Genomic DNA, 21,210 nt, shown 5'->3' with positions numbered 1-21,210 from the left:
TTGGCTTTACCAGATTCTTATGAAACAGAGCGAGCAACGGTTTCTGAAAACACCTTGGTGATCAAGAGGTGTCACTCAGTGGCGGGACTCAAAGCACTCTGCACATTAATAATAACAATGCGATTCCAGTCACAACCCACTGAAAAACGAACCAAAGGAATTCCCGATTAACCAAAGCACTCCTGTATTATATGATCCTTAGGCAGGCCAGTGTTCTAGCAATTACACTGCACAATGATTTATTTGGGTGCTCTGCCATTTATGGAGCACAGGGTAACGAAATATGCTGTAGTCATAGTTTATCATGTTTTGGACTTCTCATCGAGGGTAATGGTCTCATAGGGGCAATGTCCCTGGGAGAGGGAAGTGAGGCAGTGTAAACTGCCAAAAACATTTTTTTAACCTTAGCAAGCAGATTAAAACAGACATTTGGGGAATTATTTGCGACTGTGCTTCATGGAGCCATATGCTGAACTCTTGTTTACCCCGGCATACTTTTGGTACATTGTTTTCAGGTTTTTCAGGCAACAAATATATTGAATATTGAGGTGCTAAAATGGAGTTACTCCTCCTTTTACATTTATCTGACACTTTTCTGCAAAGTGACTTATAATCTTAAGGTTACAATTATTTACTCAGTTATATAGCTGGGTGATTTTACTGGAGCAATGTCGGGTAGGCACCTTGTTCAAATGTACTACAGGTACAGAGGTGGGGATGGAAACTGCGACCTTTGGAATCCAACGCCAGTAGGTCTAACCGCTACGCTACCAGCTGTCCACAATTACACTGTCAGACCTGCCTTTTCCTAATATATGAGGAAAAACATACAGAAATGAATATGTTTAGAAATAAATAGACATTTCAGCACAAATGATGTGTAATGCTGTTTTGTATACTTTTGGAAAGGAACAATTCACATATGTATCAAAGAGGTAGTCTTCATAAACAGTATCAGTAAATCAGTAGCATTTTTTTCTTTGAATCTGGCAAGATTAAGTGAACATTGATACAAGGTCAGCAAACAATGACTATCAGATATTGCATATATGCTATAAAACAAAACGAAGGCTAAATGGAGATTTTAACTCACATTAAGGACAATTGGTAGGGTTAGGGTTAATGGTTAGAGCTCCTGCCTTTGGAGCCAGTGATTGCAGGTTTAATCCCATATCCAGGTGTAATAACCTTGAGCAAGGTACTTACCCTTAATTGCCCCAGTAAAGTAGCCCAGTTGTATAAATGGATAAATAATTGTAAATAGCAGTGGTAGGAGTTTAAGTTGCTATGCAGAAAAGTATGAGCTGAGTGAATGAATGTTCATTAATTACAGAAAACAGATTTTCCATGCATCATTTTAGAATCACATGAAAACAAAGAGAGAAACAAATTTCCCCTGTGTGACAGTAAGAAAATAAGTAACATATGGCATTGCATACTGCCTCTGGTGCCATTGTTTGATTTAGCAATTCTGTGTGGTCCCGTAAAATAGCAAGAATGCAATACAAATCCCGTCTGCAGTTTTCAGAATCAGCAAAGAATTTATGAAAAATGAAAAAAAATCAGTTTTCTCTTTTTGCACCTTGACCAGTTGACCAGCTGGCCAACTGCTGGCCTTGACCAACTTTTAATCTTTCTGAACAGATGTTCTAGTGCATTGTCTTCCAATACATGATGTTAAAATCTGAGGACTGAAGATGCCTATTATCCTTTCTTCCTTTAACTTTCGTTGCTTTCAAACAGTTTTCATGGTTCTGCCTCCCCAGCAATGTAGCGGAGAAGCCATCAGTACGTTCGGTACACAGTGACTAAGACTTTTCCACCATATATCTGTACTACAGTTTTTTTTTTTTTTTCCCTGCCATATATATTCTGAATTTGTGAGTACCTTTCCCCACAGATGACAAACAGCATGCCACAGGCTCTCCAGATAGCACACATTTATTTACACTGTCAAAGGAATAGTACAATAAATGTTCAGCTTTACTGCTTAAAGACTCAGCTGAGGGTACATCCAGCCCTCGGAGGAGTCCAGTAATGTGATTCCAGAAAGCTTCAGCTCACCTTTGAGAAACATGCCTCCTTCTGGTATGCTGCTTATGATGTTCCCTGATAAGTTAGTGGGATGCCCATTCTTATAATGTCCTGTGCTCTGTGTTTATTTCCAGGATTATCTTCAAATGGGTGAATTTACCCAAATTTTAATCCAGATGTAGAAGAAAGATACGCGAAAACTGAACAAAGTTAACTGAATAAATTAATCGATAGCCTTTCAATGCACAACTGAACATAGCTCACAAGAAGTAATGGAGCTAGGAAAAAAGACAGTTAAGATGACAAAACAACGAAACCCAGCTATACTGAAATGTAAATGTATATTGTCCCATTTGTCGGCTCACAGAAGTCTAACTCCGTTGAGCTCCGGACTGTTCTCCCAGACCTCTCTCTCTTTTCTGTCCAAAGCCCAGTCTCTTTATACAGGCTCTTTATAGATAGATTGTTTGTTTCAGGATATGTTTCTTCCCAGGTGGAGCCACATGTTTGGATTCAGAGGTGAAGCTGAGCTCCAGCCTGCCACATAAACATTACAGAATATGGGTTTTAGTAGTACAGTATTCATCTATACCAAATTATCCTTTATCTAAAGAGACTATGACTTCATTAAAACACAGATGGATATCTGTATTGTGCCACTTATATCTTAAAAAATGTCAAACATTTTAATTGTATTAAAGTATGAATAGTTTTTTTTTGTTTAGAAGTGGTTTAATGATAAGTATCCATAAACAAGGCAGAGGTCTTCAGTTTTCTGTTCTGAAGGACAGTGTTAAAAGGAAGGGATTTTCAAGCATGTCTTTCAAGGCATCTTATAGATGCCTGCAGATGAAAGTGAGAGTGAAGAAAGAAGGAAGAGGCTTTCCTTATGCACAGCTCTGGGAGCTCATGTTTTTAGCAGCCCACAGGACTTGCGGGGGGTCTTCACAGTGTGACATTTGTAGGATGCATTTCTGTGTAACAAGCAGCTATTGTGGGAGTAGCATTATAGATTGCCTAAGAGAAGGATGTTTCTGAAGTTTTTGGTTGATGTGTCAATTTACATTTCTGTACTGCTTTCGGTGTGAGAGCATTTTTTAAAATTACGAGTAAGTGGAAAAACTATCGCCGTTAATCTATAGCAAATGAAGACAGATTCTTTGACTTACTCCCATATATATATATATATGTGTGTGTGTGTGTGTGTGTGTATATATGTATATATGTATACTTTATATATATATAAAGTATATATATAGACTCATGCAGTGATTTAATTATTGCATTCATGACCTGATGCTTTCACACAAAGTGACTTATAACATTTGACCTATTTATGCAGATGGGTATTTTTACTTGCTGAAGGGACCTACAGCAGTAATAGGGAATGGGTGTTAAACCTGCAACCTTCAGATTAGTCCATGTCCTTAAACTTTGTGCCATGTGAACCTGCATAAGGATCAGTGAAAATCACTTTAGGAAATACAAATTGTTCAAATCCAAAGTAAACATTCCCATGTGTATCCTCGGGTTGTCCACTTGAAGGTGGTGCTGGAGGGTGTCGAAATGAATGGATAATGCTGCGAGTGCATCACACTGAGACGCTACTGGAAAACTCCAGTCCCGGAAACCTCCAGGTACCAAAGCACACATTACTGCCAGGATCCCAAGGACAAAGAGGAGGTGTATCAAGCAGTGAATAAAAAATCTTTAAAATGCAAGAGCGCATTTCTCAGAGGAAATACCGGTGCTTTCTCAAGTCAGACAACTTCAATTTTCAGCATTACAGCATGTAAAGAATCTTTTCTGTTTGACGGAGTTAATGAGATGTTCATGGCAGTGAAGAGCTCTCAGGTTCGTTTTCCGAGTATGGCGCAGTTTCATGTGGGTGCGAACAGCAGATCACCTCTGTGTCTTGCATGCAACAGTGCATTTGTAATTGGACTCATTAATGTTTAAGCACACTATGCAGATGTCACGGCTCAAAATGGTCTCGTTGCGATTTGGCCATCGGAAGTATAACGAAAAGCTGCTTCCTGTGCGACCAGCTGAAAAACACATACCTACCGAATTCCATCAGCTGGAAGTACCCGGGTAAAAAGAAATGGCAAAAGCGAATTAGCTAAAGTAATGTTTGCAGCGTGTCTGCCTGCTGTTGCAGTTTTCACTGATGTGGCCACGGGCCGTGTTCTACATAACAGATTTTGGTACCACAGATATCAGGCTGTTCCCACAAATCTGTCTCTGAAAACCGAGCTTCCTCACTCCCCCTCATTCCGTTGGAATCGTCTGCTCTCAGCAGGGGAGAGAGATGCAGAGCTGGCTGGCTGAAATCCTGGGGGCTGCAGATGCGCGAGGACGGGAGGGGGATGGTTTTAGCCTGTCAGCTTCCTTGTCTGTCTGCAGCTCTGTGAAACTAATGTCGCCATTCACTTTAGGACAGAAAATCAGGCAGCAGACTGGCTGATATGACAGCTTAACACTGTGAAGCCCATGAATCACCATGGTAGCGCTGGTGAAAACAATCTAACAGCTGATCTTCCCATCCACCATCCAGTCTGGACCCAGAAGTTTAGTTCTCCTGGCTGTACACTCTCATCCTGGATATAGGATTTAAATCTAAACTTCAATTAAGATTTTTAAGATGGGGGGTGGCATAAATTTCAATAGAAATTTTTAAGGTGTGGGTGGCACAGTAACAAAGTGGGTGTTACTGGTGCTTCACAGCTTCTGGGCTGTAGGTTTATAAGCATGATGAAATACTGATGACTCTTTGTAGAGTCTTCCCATTCTCCCTGCGTTTGGGTGTTTCTCCTCTGGATGTTCTGGTTTGCTCCCAAAGTAGTTTGTGTGTGTGTGTGTGAGAGAGAGAGAGAGAGAGAGAGAGAGAGAGAGAGTGCATGAATGAGTATGTGTGATTGCCCTGCAGTGCACTGCCATCACACCCATGGGGTAACATGACTTATGCTTCCAGGATAGGCTATGGACCACTGCAAGTCAACATTATTCAAGCAGTTATAGACAATGACTGATTAAATATCTTGACATCAATATCATGTTTGTTGCTGTGTGGAGAATTCCAGTGGAAGCAGGACTTCTGTATCACTGTTCTGTAGGTTCCAGTCTATCACAGCACTCTGCAGGTCTTACTAATGATGCAAACGTACAGTGCAGAGTCTCCCTCCACCTTCATCTCTACCTCTAGCCAGTTCTAACTAATGATGAGAATGTTGATGAGATTTGTCTCTGCAGCATATTTACATTCAAATTGAAAACATGTCTGCGATGGACTGGTGTTCCATCCAGGTGTACCCTCCTCAACCTTGCACCCACTGATTCCAAGATAGGTTCCAGACCCTGATTGGGACAAGCGGTTAATGAAAATGGATGGATGAAAACACGTGTGTTGGGTTAAAAAAAGAAAGTAAAAATTGAGTCTGTGTGAGGTGGGGGGGATCAGAATACATTTTCACCTCAGGGACTAGTAGGTTTTAATCCAACTAAAGAATAAATTATGTAGATTACCGTTTCTGATTAGCAGTGCCAAGTTGGGGAGTGAACTTTCCGTGACTCCTGCTTCCCTCTTTTTTATTTTTTATTTTCTGAATGTGACATCAAAGGCTAGCTTGATCAAAGGCTCCTCAGGGAAAAAAAATTGAGAAAAAAATCCATACGTTTCATAGAATGCAGAAATGAGCCCCTTCTGCTGGCAAAACAAAAGAAGTGAAGGATTTGATTCTTTGACAGGATTTTGTTTGTGGAATAACAGTCTTCACAGCGTTCGTTGAAACTTCTTTCCCTCCACCCGAGCCCACATAGTGTGAGAATGAAAAAGACAATCTGCTTATGTAATGGTCTAGATCACACATCACAAGGCCTCTAAGACTGTAAGACTTGGGAACGCATGTTACAGTCTAGCGTCAAGGACCCTCCTTTGCAGGTTTTTTTTCCCCCCTATGTTTCTTTCAGTGGAACGAAAGAAGTGCTCCAGTGATTTGTTTAAATTATTAAGGATGTTGCGCTTTGCAGTTTACTGCCTTTCTGATTTTTCTGAACTTCAGCTCTCTGATTTTGAAATGCACAACCCAAACATGTCAAAAGTGTATTTGCACTTTGGCAATTCCGATTCATTTCCAATGTCACCGAATGTTTGCTTCACTGTTTAAATAACACCTTCCTTTTATAGACTTCTGGTAAATGTTGCCTTCCATCCCTTTGTGTAAAACAATGACACTGACAGAGGTATCAAAGACATGAAGATTGATCAGTTTTTTTTTTTTCTTTTTCATGAGACGAGACCTGTTCAGTGCCAAAGCTTTTTTTGATTTTTTTTCTTTACTTACTCATTTTTTGCTGTCATTGTACTCCCAACATGTATTATTCTTTGGTGACCATTGCTTAGCTGGCATTTTTATCCAAAACAGCTTACAGTGTTACAATTGAACGCTGGGCTACTTACGGAGGTTTACAGTTTTTACTGTTAGTTCACGGGAAGAATCTTTTTCAAGGGTGCAGCAGCAGGAATGGAATTTAAACTTAAGTCCTTTTGATTGCAACATGACAGTTCTTACCACTACACTACCTCCTGTTTCATGCTGTCGGACTGCCTGCCTTAGGGGAAAAGACCAGTTTTTTCAGACTGATTTCTTGTATTGCAGGACTATCCTCAGGTTTGTTGGTCCATGCGGATGAGTTGCAGATCCAATCCCATAAAGACGGCTGTAAATACCCAGTGCTATATCGCATTCTCCACGCCGCAGTGGGACTGTCATGCTGATGAGCTAATCCATGCAATTCAAAGCTGGAAAGATGAGCAAAGTAGGCCGGTCTTAGAAAACTGATCGGTATGAGTAACCACTTGTTCAAGGGGATTTGTTGTGAACTTTGTGTGACTCCTCTGACACAGACATGAGGCTAAACACATGACTAAACCAGGTGACTACATCAGCCATGACTCAATAAATCAATGCATATTTATTTATACTTCATGTTCCACATTTCAGAAATGTGCAAAAAGCTGTTTTCCTCAGTATGTGTTATTATTATTATTATTATTATTATTATTACTGTTGTTGTTGTTAATATTTTGAAGTGTATTCCTTCCCATTGCACTTGCAGGTCTTGCAGTTTAAGGTGATTATTGATTATGGGTTATTCACAGTTTTTAGACGGAATTTAGCCCAAAGACTGTACCTGAATGCTCCTGCAACTGAACATCTGGGCAAACTGTGCAACATAGTTGAATTTAGTCCAGAAGTTGTGGAGTTATACATGTTATATAGGCTTTTTCCAAGAATATGTAGTATGATGTGAGATATCCATAAATAAAAATGATAAATAAAGAAGAGGCAGTGATTAAAGTACAAGAATTTTGAACTTTTGAAAAGGGCCGCAGCTAACGATAGTTTTGGTCATAAAACACAAGCTGCCTCCATACATGAAAAAGAAAGATCTGCTAAATTTTACATTACTTAAATCAATTTCAATCAGTACTTACCTGCTTAATTTAAATGCATGTACTTTTTCCATTCAACTAGAACACCTTCTTCAGTGGTATCAGACAGATGTGCGCTGAGTTTAAAAATATTCTCAAGGAAACATACACTGTATCAAGAAGAATTGTACATTCATTCTCAGTATCCATCCTGGCATGATTTTAAGATGTGCAGTGCTGCTTGAAATCATGTGAGCCCCAGTGTATTATAAATACCATGTTTGTACCATGACATCCTAGTTTTATTCAAAAAGCAGATCTTAATTTTCTAATAAATGTTATATATATAATAGAAACTTATTTTCTAATAACTTTCTCGTATATGTTCTCAAATGAAGTGTTTCATGTTATCTTCTAATCGCTAATCTGAAATGTTTTTTTTGTGTTTGTTTTTTTGTTTTTTCCTCCCCATAAAGGAGAAGATAAATTACAAATCGTATATATTTTATTTTAATGATTGTTGGTCTCTACAAGTTTAGCCTTCACACATCTTTCTCAATAATAAACGTGCATATAAAATTATATGAATCAATACTTTACTGTTCGCAAAAAAGGATGGAAAATATCCATAAGCATCCTTCATAACCACAAGGGGTGGTACAGTTAATTTTGCACGACGATGATATTTTGAGCCGCACACCATGTTTATTATTTTTCTGTGATGCATGTCAGCAGAAGTAGCTTAATATTTATAGTCTAGTGCCATAGTAGAAATTTCCTCAAAAAAGTTCAGACAAAATAATGCCAAAGAAAAATAAATGCTGGCAAATTGTTTAATTTTGCAATGTCCTGTGCCTACTTTTGTCAACAATTCCCTTATGGTTTGTCACAGAATACTTGAAATGAATATTTACAGTATATCACAATATTTTACTTAGTCCTAGAACTTCAAATTTAATTACTATTTGGTCAGTACCAATTACAATACTGTTTCTTTCTTTCTGTTTAAAACTTAAATTCTGAAAGTAGCAAAAACTCAAGTTCCTTATAAAGGGTGCAATTGTGTTCATTCTGTTGAGGCAGCAGTCTGATTCAGTACTGTCAATGCTTGTGATTTATTTTATATGTGGCTAACAAACGATCACTTCCCTGGAATTATATTTTAATAATCTTTTGTTAGGCTATGTTCTTACTCATGTTGCATAGGTGCAGACAGTAGTAAGTGCAGGCTATGCCAGTGTAATTTCAAGTTTTTTACAATGTGAAGTAGGATTTGTCCGACTGTATACCTGTTACAATCATAGCGACACAGTGCGTAGCTTCCTTACTATGAAATCATCTAAAGGGTCACCAAGAGTTTGCCTCAGTGGCATTAACCCTATAAAACTTTTAAATGACCACCCAATTTTGGTTTTGACAAAGTTATGGAACCTTCTTACAAATTTAGCAAAAAATAATGTATCTCATTGCAGTGATTGACACCAGCATCGCACTCCAAAAACACGTGCTTGACTCAAGTAACTAATTTACTCACAACAGAAATCTTAACATTTTCTCTGCATCTTAATTCTGAAAAATTTTTACAGTGTTTTTCAGTGTACATTATTTTTACTTTTCAGCTGATAAAAACAGCTACCACTGGACTGCGATAAGTGCCAAGGATGTGTCAAGAACATACTTTCTTTCCCAACCAAACTGTCAGAAAAGCTTCTTTGTTTTTTTTTTGCGTCTGCCTCGATATTTACCATGACTTGTTGCTGGGTGAAACTGCTCTTGAGCAAACAGGTTGCCATGTGTCAGCCTGACAGGGTTGCACTTTTCACCTGCCCATTTCTGTGTTGTGTGCCATGGCAGACTGTGGGAGGGGACTGAGGCCGGTTACCCCGTGGTGCCCCTTTCTGAGACTTCTGGAGGGCTCACCATATGGCCTTTGAAGTGGCCACAGATGAACATCCCCCCTTATTAGCCAGAGTGTCGGCTACGCCGGCCTGCCAAGCATGTACGGGTCTTTAAGTGGCTCCTTCGCTCAGCCAAAGCATCCTTTCCCTCCATGAAAGATGCATGTGTTAAGGGCACTAATTAGATCTACAAGTGCTTGGGCCACTTTTTGAAGTATGTGTTTCTTAGCCTCTGGATGAGGATGAAGGTTCCACGAGGCATCAGAAGCTTCACTCAGGGTTTCGAAGTGGAGCCCCATTGCTGCCAGTAGTCAGACTTTAAATCAGAGGCCCTTGAAACACTTGAAAGTTACTGCTGCTCACAGCCCACCCTGGAATTGACCCAGTAATTGGCCAAACTGCATTTTGTTTTTAAGAAATGTCTCAGTGAAGTTGGTTATTTTAATGCAGAATAACATATCTTTTGTCGTTCCAGTGTGTAAGTGATATAATTACCATGGTCTTAAACCTAGCACCCTGGCAGCAGTAGTGCTGTTCGCAAATGCCAGGGCCCAGAATGATTAATCAGTTTGTTTGCATTGGTTCTTTACACCAAGACATTTTCTCTTGTATTTAACATTTTAAACTTTTTAGAAAATATAGTCTATATACACTACTAGTCGAAAGTTTGGGCACATTTGCTGCAAATTACTTTTGTTTACAAGGCTTTTGATTGACAAGTGTGATCAGGAAATTCGCCTCCGTCTCTTCCCAGCTCTGCTGCAGCACGTCTTAGAGATACAGGATTCCTGAGGGTTGCTTTGCTTTCACTTTTCTCTCCAGTATATCCCTTACGCAGGTTGCTCAGGTATCCTCAAACTTTTGGCAGGTTTTACCTTTCAAGTTATTCTTGAGGAGAATAATCACGGCCAAAATACACTATATGAGCACTTCATATTGATTTGAGAGCACAAATACAGAACCCTTTAAAAAGATACATTTGGCTAGACATACTAATAGCAGAAAGACCCGCAGTGCAGATAATGATGATGAGGATGATGATACCCACCACATAACATTTTTTTTTAACTTGGTGAGAAGTGATCTGAGAGGTAAAATACATGTCCACCCCCAGCCATCTGCAGTGCATGTAGAGCAGTGACAGTTTAAAAAAGCACTGTGTGTTTAAAAGTTCCTCCCACGCTCTACTGTGGCATACTAATATCGGGCCAAAGGCTGCAGTACCTTTCCACTGTGTTTGGGGCTAGGAGTCGTGCTTTGCTTCTAAAAGGCAAAGGTACTTGCTGCTTAAACTACTTTTTTTGCAGCTAGAATTCTGAAGAAAGGAAAAATGTATATGAGTACGACTGGTCTCCTTGGTGTGGCTGCTGATGTCTCAGAAGCGATGCAGATACTATAAGGCTGATGGATTGTCCTTTATATGTAATTTAGTAACTGAAAAAAATTAGTGTGGTCCTTTGAAACAAAAATGGCTGCCTCCGTTTTAGATTTATTGTAAAAGTAGGAGCGATTTATTGCTTTAATAATTTCTTTTTTGCTTTTAAAACAAGCATGGACGCCTATGGAGTTTTAAAGCCTAGGCCGTTGGACCCATCGGGTTGACTGAAATTTAAGTAGATATGAGGTGCCTGTAGTTGAAGGGGCTTCAGGATCAAAAAGAGTGACACATGCCTGTGTGAGATGTGCTTGTCTTTCTGTCTGAGCTACGCTTTCATCGTTGCATTTTCACTCTTTCCTTTATGCACGGAAAAGGAATGTATTTTGAACTTGAGTCTATTCTTATCCCATATGGCTGCAGCAGTTCCAGTATATCGCCGGCTTTGGGAATCAGACAGAGCTACTAACACAGAAGCCACAGCTTCCCCACAGTGAGATTTCAAAAGATGCCTCTATCCTCTGGTGTGTGTCGCTCTTGTTAGGGGGGTTTTTCCCTCTTGTTTTGTCCTTCAGGCGTGACAGCCATGTTGAATATGCGCAGCCAGACTCCTGTCGCGCCAGCCTTTAACTCGACTTCGCTCCTTCCGCTAAGGACAACTGTCCAAGCTAACGAGCGGTCAGCTCGTTTTTGAACCCTTTGTACGCCTTCCATTTGCATATCAAAAGCATGGAGGTGTACTATATGTAGACATTCTGTAAATTTCCATCTGCTCGCAGCCGCTGGACCTTGGGAATGGACCGGATGTGCTATCAGGTCAAAAACGTATTGATATCATTGCGGAACTGGTTTAATATAAAGCGTATGAAAGTATTCATGAAATGCGGGGACAATACTTAAAAAATATTTCAATGGCTGATATGTTTGGGAAAACATATGCACTTTTTTTTCTTTCTATTTAAGAAAGCTATCATCCCATGTTGACAGGGACAACTTTGTTCAACTCCTCCCCAATTAAAAGGTACCAAATGTTTTCTTCATCTTGTTTGCTTTTATGGCTTTGTGCTCATGGCAATTGTAGGAGGAGAGACTTGAAAGCAGTTTTTTTGTAAAATTGGTGCATTTTATTCATGCCGCACTGTCTCTGCAGCACAATACATTTCCTAACTTGGTCTGAGAATGCAAATTTGTGCTTTTTAAAGAGTATAACTTGACTGCGGTGCATAACATATCTGCAGTATTTACATCTGGACAGGATGCACCACTCCCTTATGGTGCAATTGACATAGTTCAACCTCACTTTTTTCCCTTCAAGATTACTGCCAGGAAAGTAATTTTCTTCAGTTTAGAATCTGTTTATCAGTGTTTTCTCAAAAGTTTTACAGTGTAAAAATTTCTAAAAAAATGTGTGTTCATGGTGGGTGCGGTGGCGCAGTGGGTTGGACCACAGTCCTCCTCTCCGGTGGGTCTGGGGTTTGAATCCCGCTTGGGGTGCTGTGCGACGGACTGGCGTCCTGTCCTGGGTGTGTCCCCTCCCCCTCTGGCCTTATGCCTTGTGTTACCGGGTTAGGCTCTGGTTCCTTGTGACCCCGTATGGGACAAGCGGTTCTGAAAGTGTGTGTGTGTGTGTGTATATTCATATTTGCTTAGGTATGAAATCTGTATGTAGAAGTATCTTCAAGTGTGAAACAGAAAAAATATAAAGTTAAAGGTCATCCACTGATCCAGTTTCAATAATCATTTGACCTGAGCAGGGTCATGGTATACCAGAGCTTATCCCAAAGGCATTGGCCGCAACGTTTGGGGAGGTACACCCTGGACAGGATGGTAGGGCATCGCAAGGTAGTCTCACACACTTACACAGGGCAATTTCTACTTGTTACCAGTCCAGGGAGGAAACTGGAGCACCTGGAAGAAACCCTCACAGACACAGGGACAACATGCAAACCTCACACAGGCTGAGCCAGGCTCGCACCCACATTCTCTTGCACCACCAAAGCGCCGTGAGGCAGTAATGCTACTCGCTGCAAGTTAAACCCCATCTGTGTTAAGTAATGTTGCACATTACCATTTAAGATATTCTAAACATTAAAAATAATCTGTGTCATTTCCTCATTGAATTAGCAAAGCACCAGCAGACCGTCAACAAGCCAGAATAAATAGCCACAGACAAAATACAAACTATATGAGATATTAAAAAAATATGAATACAAGTGTTGAAGTGACATTGCTCCAGAAAGTTTACTCATATTACTTTATCATGGTGTTTAACTTTTTGGTTGAGCTATGATGTGCTGTATATTTAGAGTATTGCTCCTTTTTGAAGAAAGGCACATGATTCTGAACAACAGGTTTGCTGCGTCATGGCACTCTTTGTTTAGATAAAGTCTTTGTTGGTCACCTAGATAAATTCTAAGCTCTACTCTACGTATTTACTTTTGTTAACAAGTTTATTTGTAACACAGGCCTCTAAGCTGACATGTGAATTACAAGATGTTGCGGTGGCACTCTCGATCCCTGAGTAATCATACTCAGCTACCTTTGCTTTTGCCTCACGTAGGACTTGTGTTCCCATTCAGGCGTGACCTCGGCTGTTACAGCTATTTCATATTACACAGTCACTAACAGTTATACAGACGGATTAAAGATAGTCCAGTGACACACTCAGACGGTCTCTGTTGTACCATTGTTCAGTTTACCCCTTTAGGGATGTTCCTCTTCGCAGCCGTTTAAAGATATACTAAAGAGTGAATCAATCACTCATGTTATACTTGGTTTACATTGTCACACACGATGCTGTGTCTTGGGCCTACTTGAAAAACCCAAGGATTTAAATCTTTTCCGCACTGCGCAAGCCATTTCAATAAAACAAATTAACCTTCATTATTTATGGTGGTGGTGTGCAGTGGCGCAGTGGGTTGGACCGGGTCCTGCTTTCCAGTGGGTCTGGCGTTCGAGCCCTCCTTGTGGTGCCTTGCGGCAGAGTGGTGTCCTGTCCTGGGTGTGTCCCCTCCCCCTCCAGCCCTATGCCCTGAGTTGCCGGGTAGGCTCTGGCTCCCCGTGACCCCGCATGGGACAAGGGGTTCAGATAGCATGCATGTATGTATGTATTTATTGTGGTTAAGTTTAAAATACATAAAAAAATAATATGTTATCAACAACAGTTTAACAGGTCAAATTTTCATTGGGCATTGGGTGAGGAGGGAAAGGTAAGTGGGATGATAAAGAAATGTTGATGCAAATCATGAAATTTTGAATATATGCTAAAATTACACACACACACACACACACACACACACACACACATTTTCTGATCTGCTTGTCCCATACGGGGTCACGGGGAACCGGAGCCTACCCGGCAACACAGGGCATAGGGCTGGAGGGGGAGGGGACACACCCAGGACGGTACGCCAGTCCGTCGCAAGGCACCCCAAGCGGGACTTGAACCCCAGACCCACCAGAGAGCAGGACCTGGTCCAACCCACTGCGCCACCGCGCCCCCCCACATATGTTGTCACATAGATTCTATATTAACATGCTAATATGTTCACTAAAATCTAGTGAACAGTTCATCTGCATAGTGTCTTTTGTCATCGCATTCTTCCTAAGGTCTAATAAAAGGTTACTTGTCTTTATCGCAATGTGAAAATTGTCCATTCGGAGGTCTACATTAGCAATGTTAATTATGATGCTTTTAGCCACTTTTCTTTTAAGTCGCTGCCAGTGCTGATGTGCTGATAAAAGTGTGATAGGAACCGATAAAAGTATGCGTTGCAAGGCTGAATTGAAAGGCACCGATAAGAGTCATGTATCAGAAATGTCGGCAGGGAAATTAAAAAGCCTGCACATAAGGGAAAGTGCATTTAATGTGGGTCTTATCCCGAAATAACGTAAAAATAAAGTTTTTTTTTTTTTTTTTTTCTTTTTTTAAATGATCGAAATTCAATTGGAATAAATAAGGAGTATCCCTTTTCTAAGGCAGCCGACATCCGTCCCAATTAGCATTTATCCTGGCCTCGAGTCGTAATGTGTGGGCACAGAGAGCTCTTACAGGCGGAGGCAGAGTAACATTGAAGAGGGCGACAAGGAGAAATGAGGCAGCTTAATTTGGAGGGTTCAATAGCAGCCCCCTCCACCCACAGACACAAGCAACCAGTCTGGCAAAGTCCTTAAATAAATCCGCCCCCACCTTGCCTCCCCATTTCAGTCGCTCTCTGTAAAGGTAGAAAAGAGATCGTTGCAATGCCTGTCCTCATGTCCTCTCACCCCAAAGTACCCATCCCTACCTGTACATGTACATCACCAGTCTTCCTACAGCAATGGCCTCTGCACATTTATTTTTTTGTAAGTTTTTAAAAAAAGGTCTGAGACGAGCGTTCCTTTTCAGTGGATTGCCCGACTGCCACAGTAAATGATGTTGTGCCATTCTTTGCAATCAAGATAACGTCTGACTACTATTTTGGATGCCAGCTGAGCAGCGCTCACCTTGCGTTCATCCTCTTATTGCTCATAGTGTGTGACTGGTAGCACTTTCAGGCTGCCAGACCCTTATTTATTCCATGTGTCTGTTAAAGAAAGCAGAGGTGGTGGCAGGTCTTCGATTGCTGCTTTGATTTTGGTGCCGTGGCCGTCTGCTCAAAACGCTCCCCAGCTCAGAGCCACAGCTCTAAAAATGGGAATTTAATGCTTGAGGTGTGGGGGGGAAATCATGTCTGCCATAAAGCACTGCTCATTTCGCCAGGGGAATAGCCACTGTTGCATAAGCCGACCTTTTCAAAAACCCATGACTTTTGTGTGTCGCGATATATTATTTTGCAGCTGCCCTCACCGCCCATCAGCATTCCCCACCACCCGTCCCCACCCTGAACTGCCTTGGGTCAGGGCCCCCTCATGCCTGCTCCTCCAGAAACATCCGCCCAGGTGGCAGCTTGCTCCAAATGGAGAGAAGCATCATTCCCGACTAGAGGGCATTCGGTGCGGGAATAGTAAGTGACGTGCCATGGTGGTGTCCAGCTGCCAAAATGACACATTAAATTCTGGTCTTGGCTTTCAGCATGGTCATGAAACCCAGGGATCCATTTGTGCACAGAGCTATTATTTCTGTCTGCATGCCATCAACCGTCAGGCTACCCGTTTTGTGTAGCAAAGATGATGAATAGTTTCATCCAAGTCATTTTTATTCACTGCTTAAATTTAAAGGCGTAGCACAAAATTCAGTGAAATATTCTTTAATAGTATTTGATTTAATGATTTAATCAATTATTTATACTCTGCCACCCTCCTGTTATGATGTGCATCTAAAAAAACACTAATTAAAAATTTTTCAGCTTTATTTGCTTAATTCACCATCTCCTTTCCCATTCATCATGTCATATTATTTATTCTATCCTTTGAACTGATTCATAGCATTTAAGTCAGCTGAACTGATGTGTACAGTACACAAAGAAGTTTATACCCTATTTTCTATCTAATCTCCAAGGACATTGCTGCATTTTCCATTTAGAGACTATCCATGACCTCAGTGCAATACGTTGTTGAAACCAGTGGAATGAGAATAAATGTATGCAGTCTGTGGTATGATTGTGGTGTGATTGAGATTACGCTGTACTTGAATGCTTGCTTTTCAAGACATTGTTTGTATATATTTCACTTTAACATCTCTTGTCAGTTTTAATTGTTGCAATCTTAAATCAGAGGTGAAGCACGATGTTGAGCCTATGAGCAATAATAATAACTGAGTATGCGTAGTGGTAAGTTGTCCTTCAAACTCACTTGCACTATGTCTGGAAAAATAAATACTGATTATTCATTCAAAAAACTGTGACACTGAACCTTCAAGCATTCATTTTAGAAGCTTCTGTATTTTTAGACATTTCACTGGATATTTTGTTTTTTACTTTGGCTGTGTACAGTGAATTTACATTTTAGACGTTACAGTACCTGTGAAGTTGGTTTGGCGCTTGTTATACATAGTATGAATTATTCCTCATCTTGACTTCTATCTGAAATAGAATACGAATGTGAACCACAGCAGCAGTCTCAGCCTCCAAGCAAAGCTAGGTTATTGCTACTAAGGGTTGTGTCTGCATCCATTAGTTTACTGCTCGGTGTATTAATTAAAGCTTGTTGTCAAGTCAGGAGAACTGCACAACAGCACACACACAGGCAATTCATTTGTTCCTTTAGCGCTTTGAGAGCCTACCCAAATGTACTGTATTTCAGAGAATTTTACTGTTTGCTCTCTTATGGAAGTAGGAGGTCACACTGTAGTTCCTAATTTTTTTTTTTTTTTTCTTCCAACTTTATAGTAACTTTTTGTATGACAGAAAGAAAATGGTGTAGTTTGCCTAAGCCCCAATAAAAAGGTGTTAATGTACAGTACCTTGCTTATTCTGGATTCTTAAAGTGATTTATGGGAAGATCCATGTACCTCATCTGTGTCACGTAATCATTGCCTCAAGGTGAGATGTTCAGTTTGAATCAGGGTCAGCACGTTGTGGGCTTGTGCCTGTCGGTGTCCCTAACCCTACCCTTGGTGAGATTTCCCCCATCTTAAAAAAGGGGACACAAGATTTCTTTATAAATATATATGTTTTTATCCCATCTATAGTAAATTCAGTTGGGAGCTTAGTAACTCTGGAGTTGTGTTTTTCCATTGAGCCATATGCTACCAGCCTTTTGGGGAGCACTTTACATTACCTTAAATTTTACATTAGACTGCTGTGCCAAGATGGAAGTACCTTGAATAAATCATGACATCGAAAATATCTTGATGACACCCTGAAATGGTCCAATTGTTCTATTGTGGGGGGGTGCGGTGGCGCAGTGGGTTGGGCCGCAGTCCTGCTCTCCGGTGGGTCTGGGGTTCAAGTCCCGCTTGGGGTGCCTTGCGGCGGACTGGCGTCCCGTCCTGGGTGTGTCCCCTTCCCCCTCTGGCCTTACGCCCTGTGTTGCCGGGTAGGCTCCGGTTCCCCGTGACCCCGTAAGGGACAAGCGGTTCTGAAAATGTGTGTGTGTGTGTGTGTTCTATTGTGACACTTCTTAAAAGAGAGATTCAGGAAATTATAACAGCCTAAGTAATGTTTTGGATATATTTTTTTCAGTTTTATTGTTGCAAACAGTTGTACATATATGACATCGGGTGATAATACTTTGTGCATTTTTTAGATGAACAAATCAGTTAATAACTTGATTGTTGCTGTACACAGTTCCATGCAGCAGATAGATGTATGTTATCACCTCAAAATGAAACATTTAAGTTAAAGAATCAGATAATTATATTAATAAAAAGAAACATTTAGGGTATGCACTGTTCCAGAGCTAAGGAGACATGAAATTAGCATTTCTCCATCTGATTTGGAGCTGAAGGTGCTGACTGGCAGAAATCAGCCCTTCACCTTGGCTACCAAAGCATGTGATGTGGTCAGACTTCACTGCATCTGCCATTAGTTTGTGTCAGTAAATATAAGAGGGCTATCTTCCATCCTTTGGCATCACCCACATTCGCGACATCTGGCAGTTGACAGGAAAGAGGAAGTGAGAGCAAGAAGATGACTTGTTTTTCTGTTGATGTCACAAGCTCTCCATCAGACAAACAATCAAGGTTTCTAAGCATTTTAATATATGTTTTACATCCATACCGGGAGGACATAAATACCTGCGTGAATATCTGTACTATTGTCACCATCATACAGAATTAATAGTAAGAATAGAATGAATCTGATAAACTCTGTAATACTTTTTTCACTGATTGGCTAATTGAAAATGTACCCTTTGAGTTTTTCTGCTTCTTCTGAAAAATGAATTTGTACATCAATATTCATGAAGTAATAAGGTCGTCATGACAAATGTTTCTTTTAGGTAAACATAAAATTTGCATCATAGTATTTTAATGAATGAAAAGATGTTACTGTGTCCAATAATAGTAATAGTAATAATAACAATAATAATAATAATGATCATGTCAGCAGGTGGATTACATCTGCTGCATTGCAATCAAAGGACTCAAGTTTGAATCTCACCTCCTGCTGTAATACCTCAGAGGGAGGTACTTACCAAAACCAGTAAAGCCCTTGCTGCTTAAATTGGTAAACCCTTGTAAGTAGCTTAACATTGTAAGTTGCTTAGGAGAAAAGCTTCAGCCAAATAAATAGATAAATGTAAATGTAATAATAATAAGCATCTAATTGCTTGTGTCCTGGGGGGGTGCGGTGGCGCAGTGGGTTGGACCACAGTCCTGCTCTCCGGTGGGTCTGGGGTTTGAGTCCCGCTTGGGGTGCCTTGCGATAGACTGGCGTCCCGTCCTGGGTGTGTCCCCTCCGGCCTTACACCCTGAGTTGCTGGGTTAGGCTCCGGTTCCCCGTAACCCCGTATGGGACAAGCAGTTCTGAAAATGTGTGTGCTTGTGTCCTGTCTCACTAAGAAGCATGCCCTCAGTAAACAGGCATCGGTATGAGTTGTGATCTTGTAACATCACTCTGCCACATTGATGAGTCCACTGTTACCTACAGAGGGCTATGGAGCAAAGAAGGGTTGGTCTTCTGCCATTGCTTGATGGAATCCATCAGTCCCTTGTTGCGGCCCTCTCATGGATTTATTTTTGGACTGGCATTGTACAGGGTGGAATAGCTGGACTGTTGGGAAGCACAATTACCGTGAAGTATGCTTGTCATGTCGAAATGTTCACCCACCATAATACAGTGAGAAAATGAGGAGTACTGTAGGATTATGAGACACATGAATGTATTGAGATGCAGGGGCTAGATTGTTCTGAAGTGTGTTTTAATGGAAGCTGCCACTGCCAGCTAACATTTACCTTATTTGACAGGCAGCTGTAATATGTCACCCTCTGACAGCAGGAGCTGTGCGAGACCAGAGGGGATGATTGTTTTCCAACGTATTTGCTCCAGAAATGAATGAAATCAATGCCATCCAGTGAAAAGACTCAAACTGTGAAGAATATGAAGGAGATCGAATAGAAAGGAGAGGGAAGTGAGGATCAAAACTCCAAATTGACTGTGGAGGTTCTTACTCACATTTGCTGTTGAACTATGGTATCATATCTGGAAATCTTTCTCCTCTGAATTGTTGAACTAGTCACTTTCCATACTGAATTTCCTTAGCATTGTCTGTCAGCATTTGTCCGGTTTTATTCTCTTGGGTTATAATATTTTAACGCTTAGCCAATCATTTTGTCAGAAATGACAGTTTCAATAGATATATGTGGTGTTATTTATTCATTAACTTATTTAGCTGATGCCTTTCTTTATAAAGTAATTACAATGTTAGTCTTCTATACCAATCAACTTCCATTTATTTACCTGTTTCTGCCAAGTAATTTAAACTGCAGCAAAGTAATTTAGGGTAAATGCTTTTCTTATGGACACAACAGTAAGAACAGGGATTGAAACCCAGATCTTTTCATTGCAAAGTGATAACTCTAACTCATGTTGCCCCATAAAATGTGGGGACAATATAACTATCTTGCAGAAGGACACCAGCATATGTCTTCTATTAATTGAATTAAATTGACAACCTTTAAATTTCAAGCTTGTTTCCTTAATCGTTATTCTGTGTTCTTCCTGAAAAGAAGTAATCATCAGCAGTGGTCCACCAAGGTAAGCGAAGCATGCCACAGTCCAACCAGCAATGGCATGTCATCCCCTCTGTAAGCCACTCTGATCTAAAAGTCATAAAGCATCTTGAAAAATTTCTCGAGAACCACAACAGGTCGAGCAGGAGACTTATAAGGACTGAGTTTTGGGAAACCTGTCCGTGAACTACAAACTATGTATGCATGTAAACCCCAAATTCATCGCTGCCATGGAGGCAGTTGCCCATGGGGCTCGAAGATGGGGCAACCTTGAAAAGGAGAGGCGGACGATCTGCTGTTACGATTAATTATGTACAACATTTAACATTTTCAGTGAAGCATCGACCCGCTGAAACACGCTCATTAAAATTTTACCTCGTTATTGCAAATAACTGTCCAAGGCCCCTTGTTACTGTACCCAGTGAAATTCTAGTCTCCTGGATGAATGCCAGTGTTTTCTCACTTTTCCACCTGAGGGGAACGTAGTGTCGCTTTATGTTTTGTTTTCGTTTCATGCTGCCTGTCAGTCACCAATTACATGTATTGATTAAAATGGATTTTTAATAACTTGCCTTCATCCTTGCTCTACAGGAATTTAAATAGGAGTGGGAGGGGACGGGGTTGTCACTTACTGTAGTCTCTAATTACAGGCTACCTTGGAGTGAAATGGCCCTGGCAAAATGTGAGCTCAAAGCAAGCTGTTTATGTAAAAATGGAGCCAAAACCTTCAACATAATTGCTTTAGCGCAGTTGGAGTTGGCAGCAGAGTCCCACTTCAGAATACCTGCTTGTCTCACATATTCATTTCAGTGTGTTTAAAAAAAAAAAAAAAAAAAAAAAAACAGATGGGAATTTAAATTAGACTGTGTTGGCTTCA

The 21,210-nt window shown here is 40.6% G+C and overlaps 1 protein-coding gene across 1 annotated transcript in view; it reads left to right on the top strand.

Moving 5' to 3' along the window:
• Positions 1-21,210, top strand: part of LOC108920484 (ephrin type-A receptor 6-like) — a 133,329-nt gene that overhangs the window by 41,350 nt on the left and 70,769 nt on the right. Inside the window, exon 4 of the mRNA XM_018729244.2 lies at positions 15,795-15,798. Coding sequence (XP_018584760.1) covers positions 15,795-15,798 — 4 coding nt within the window. The remainder of the gene's footprint in view (positions 1-15,794; positions 15,799-21,210) is intronic.

The sequence above is a fragment of the Scleropages formosus genome, chromosome 14, assembly GCF_900964775.1.
Source record: "Scleropages formosus chromosome 14, fSclFor1.1, whole genome shotgun sequence".
NCBI classification, from domain to species: Eukaryota; Metazoa; Chordata; class Actinopteri; order Osteoglossiformes; family Osteoglossidae; genus Scleropages; species Scleropages formosus.
This window is presented reverse-complemented; position numbering and strand designations above follow the sequence as displayed.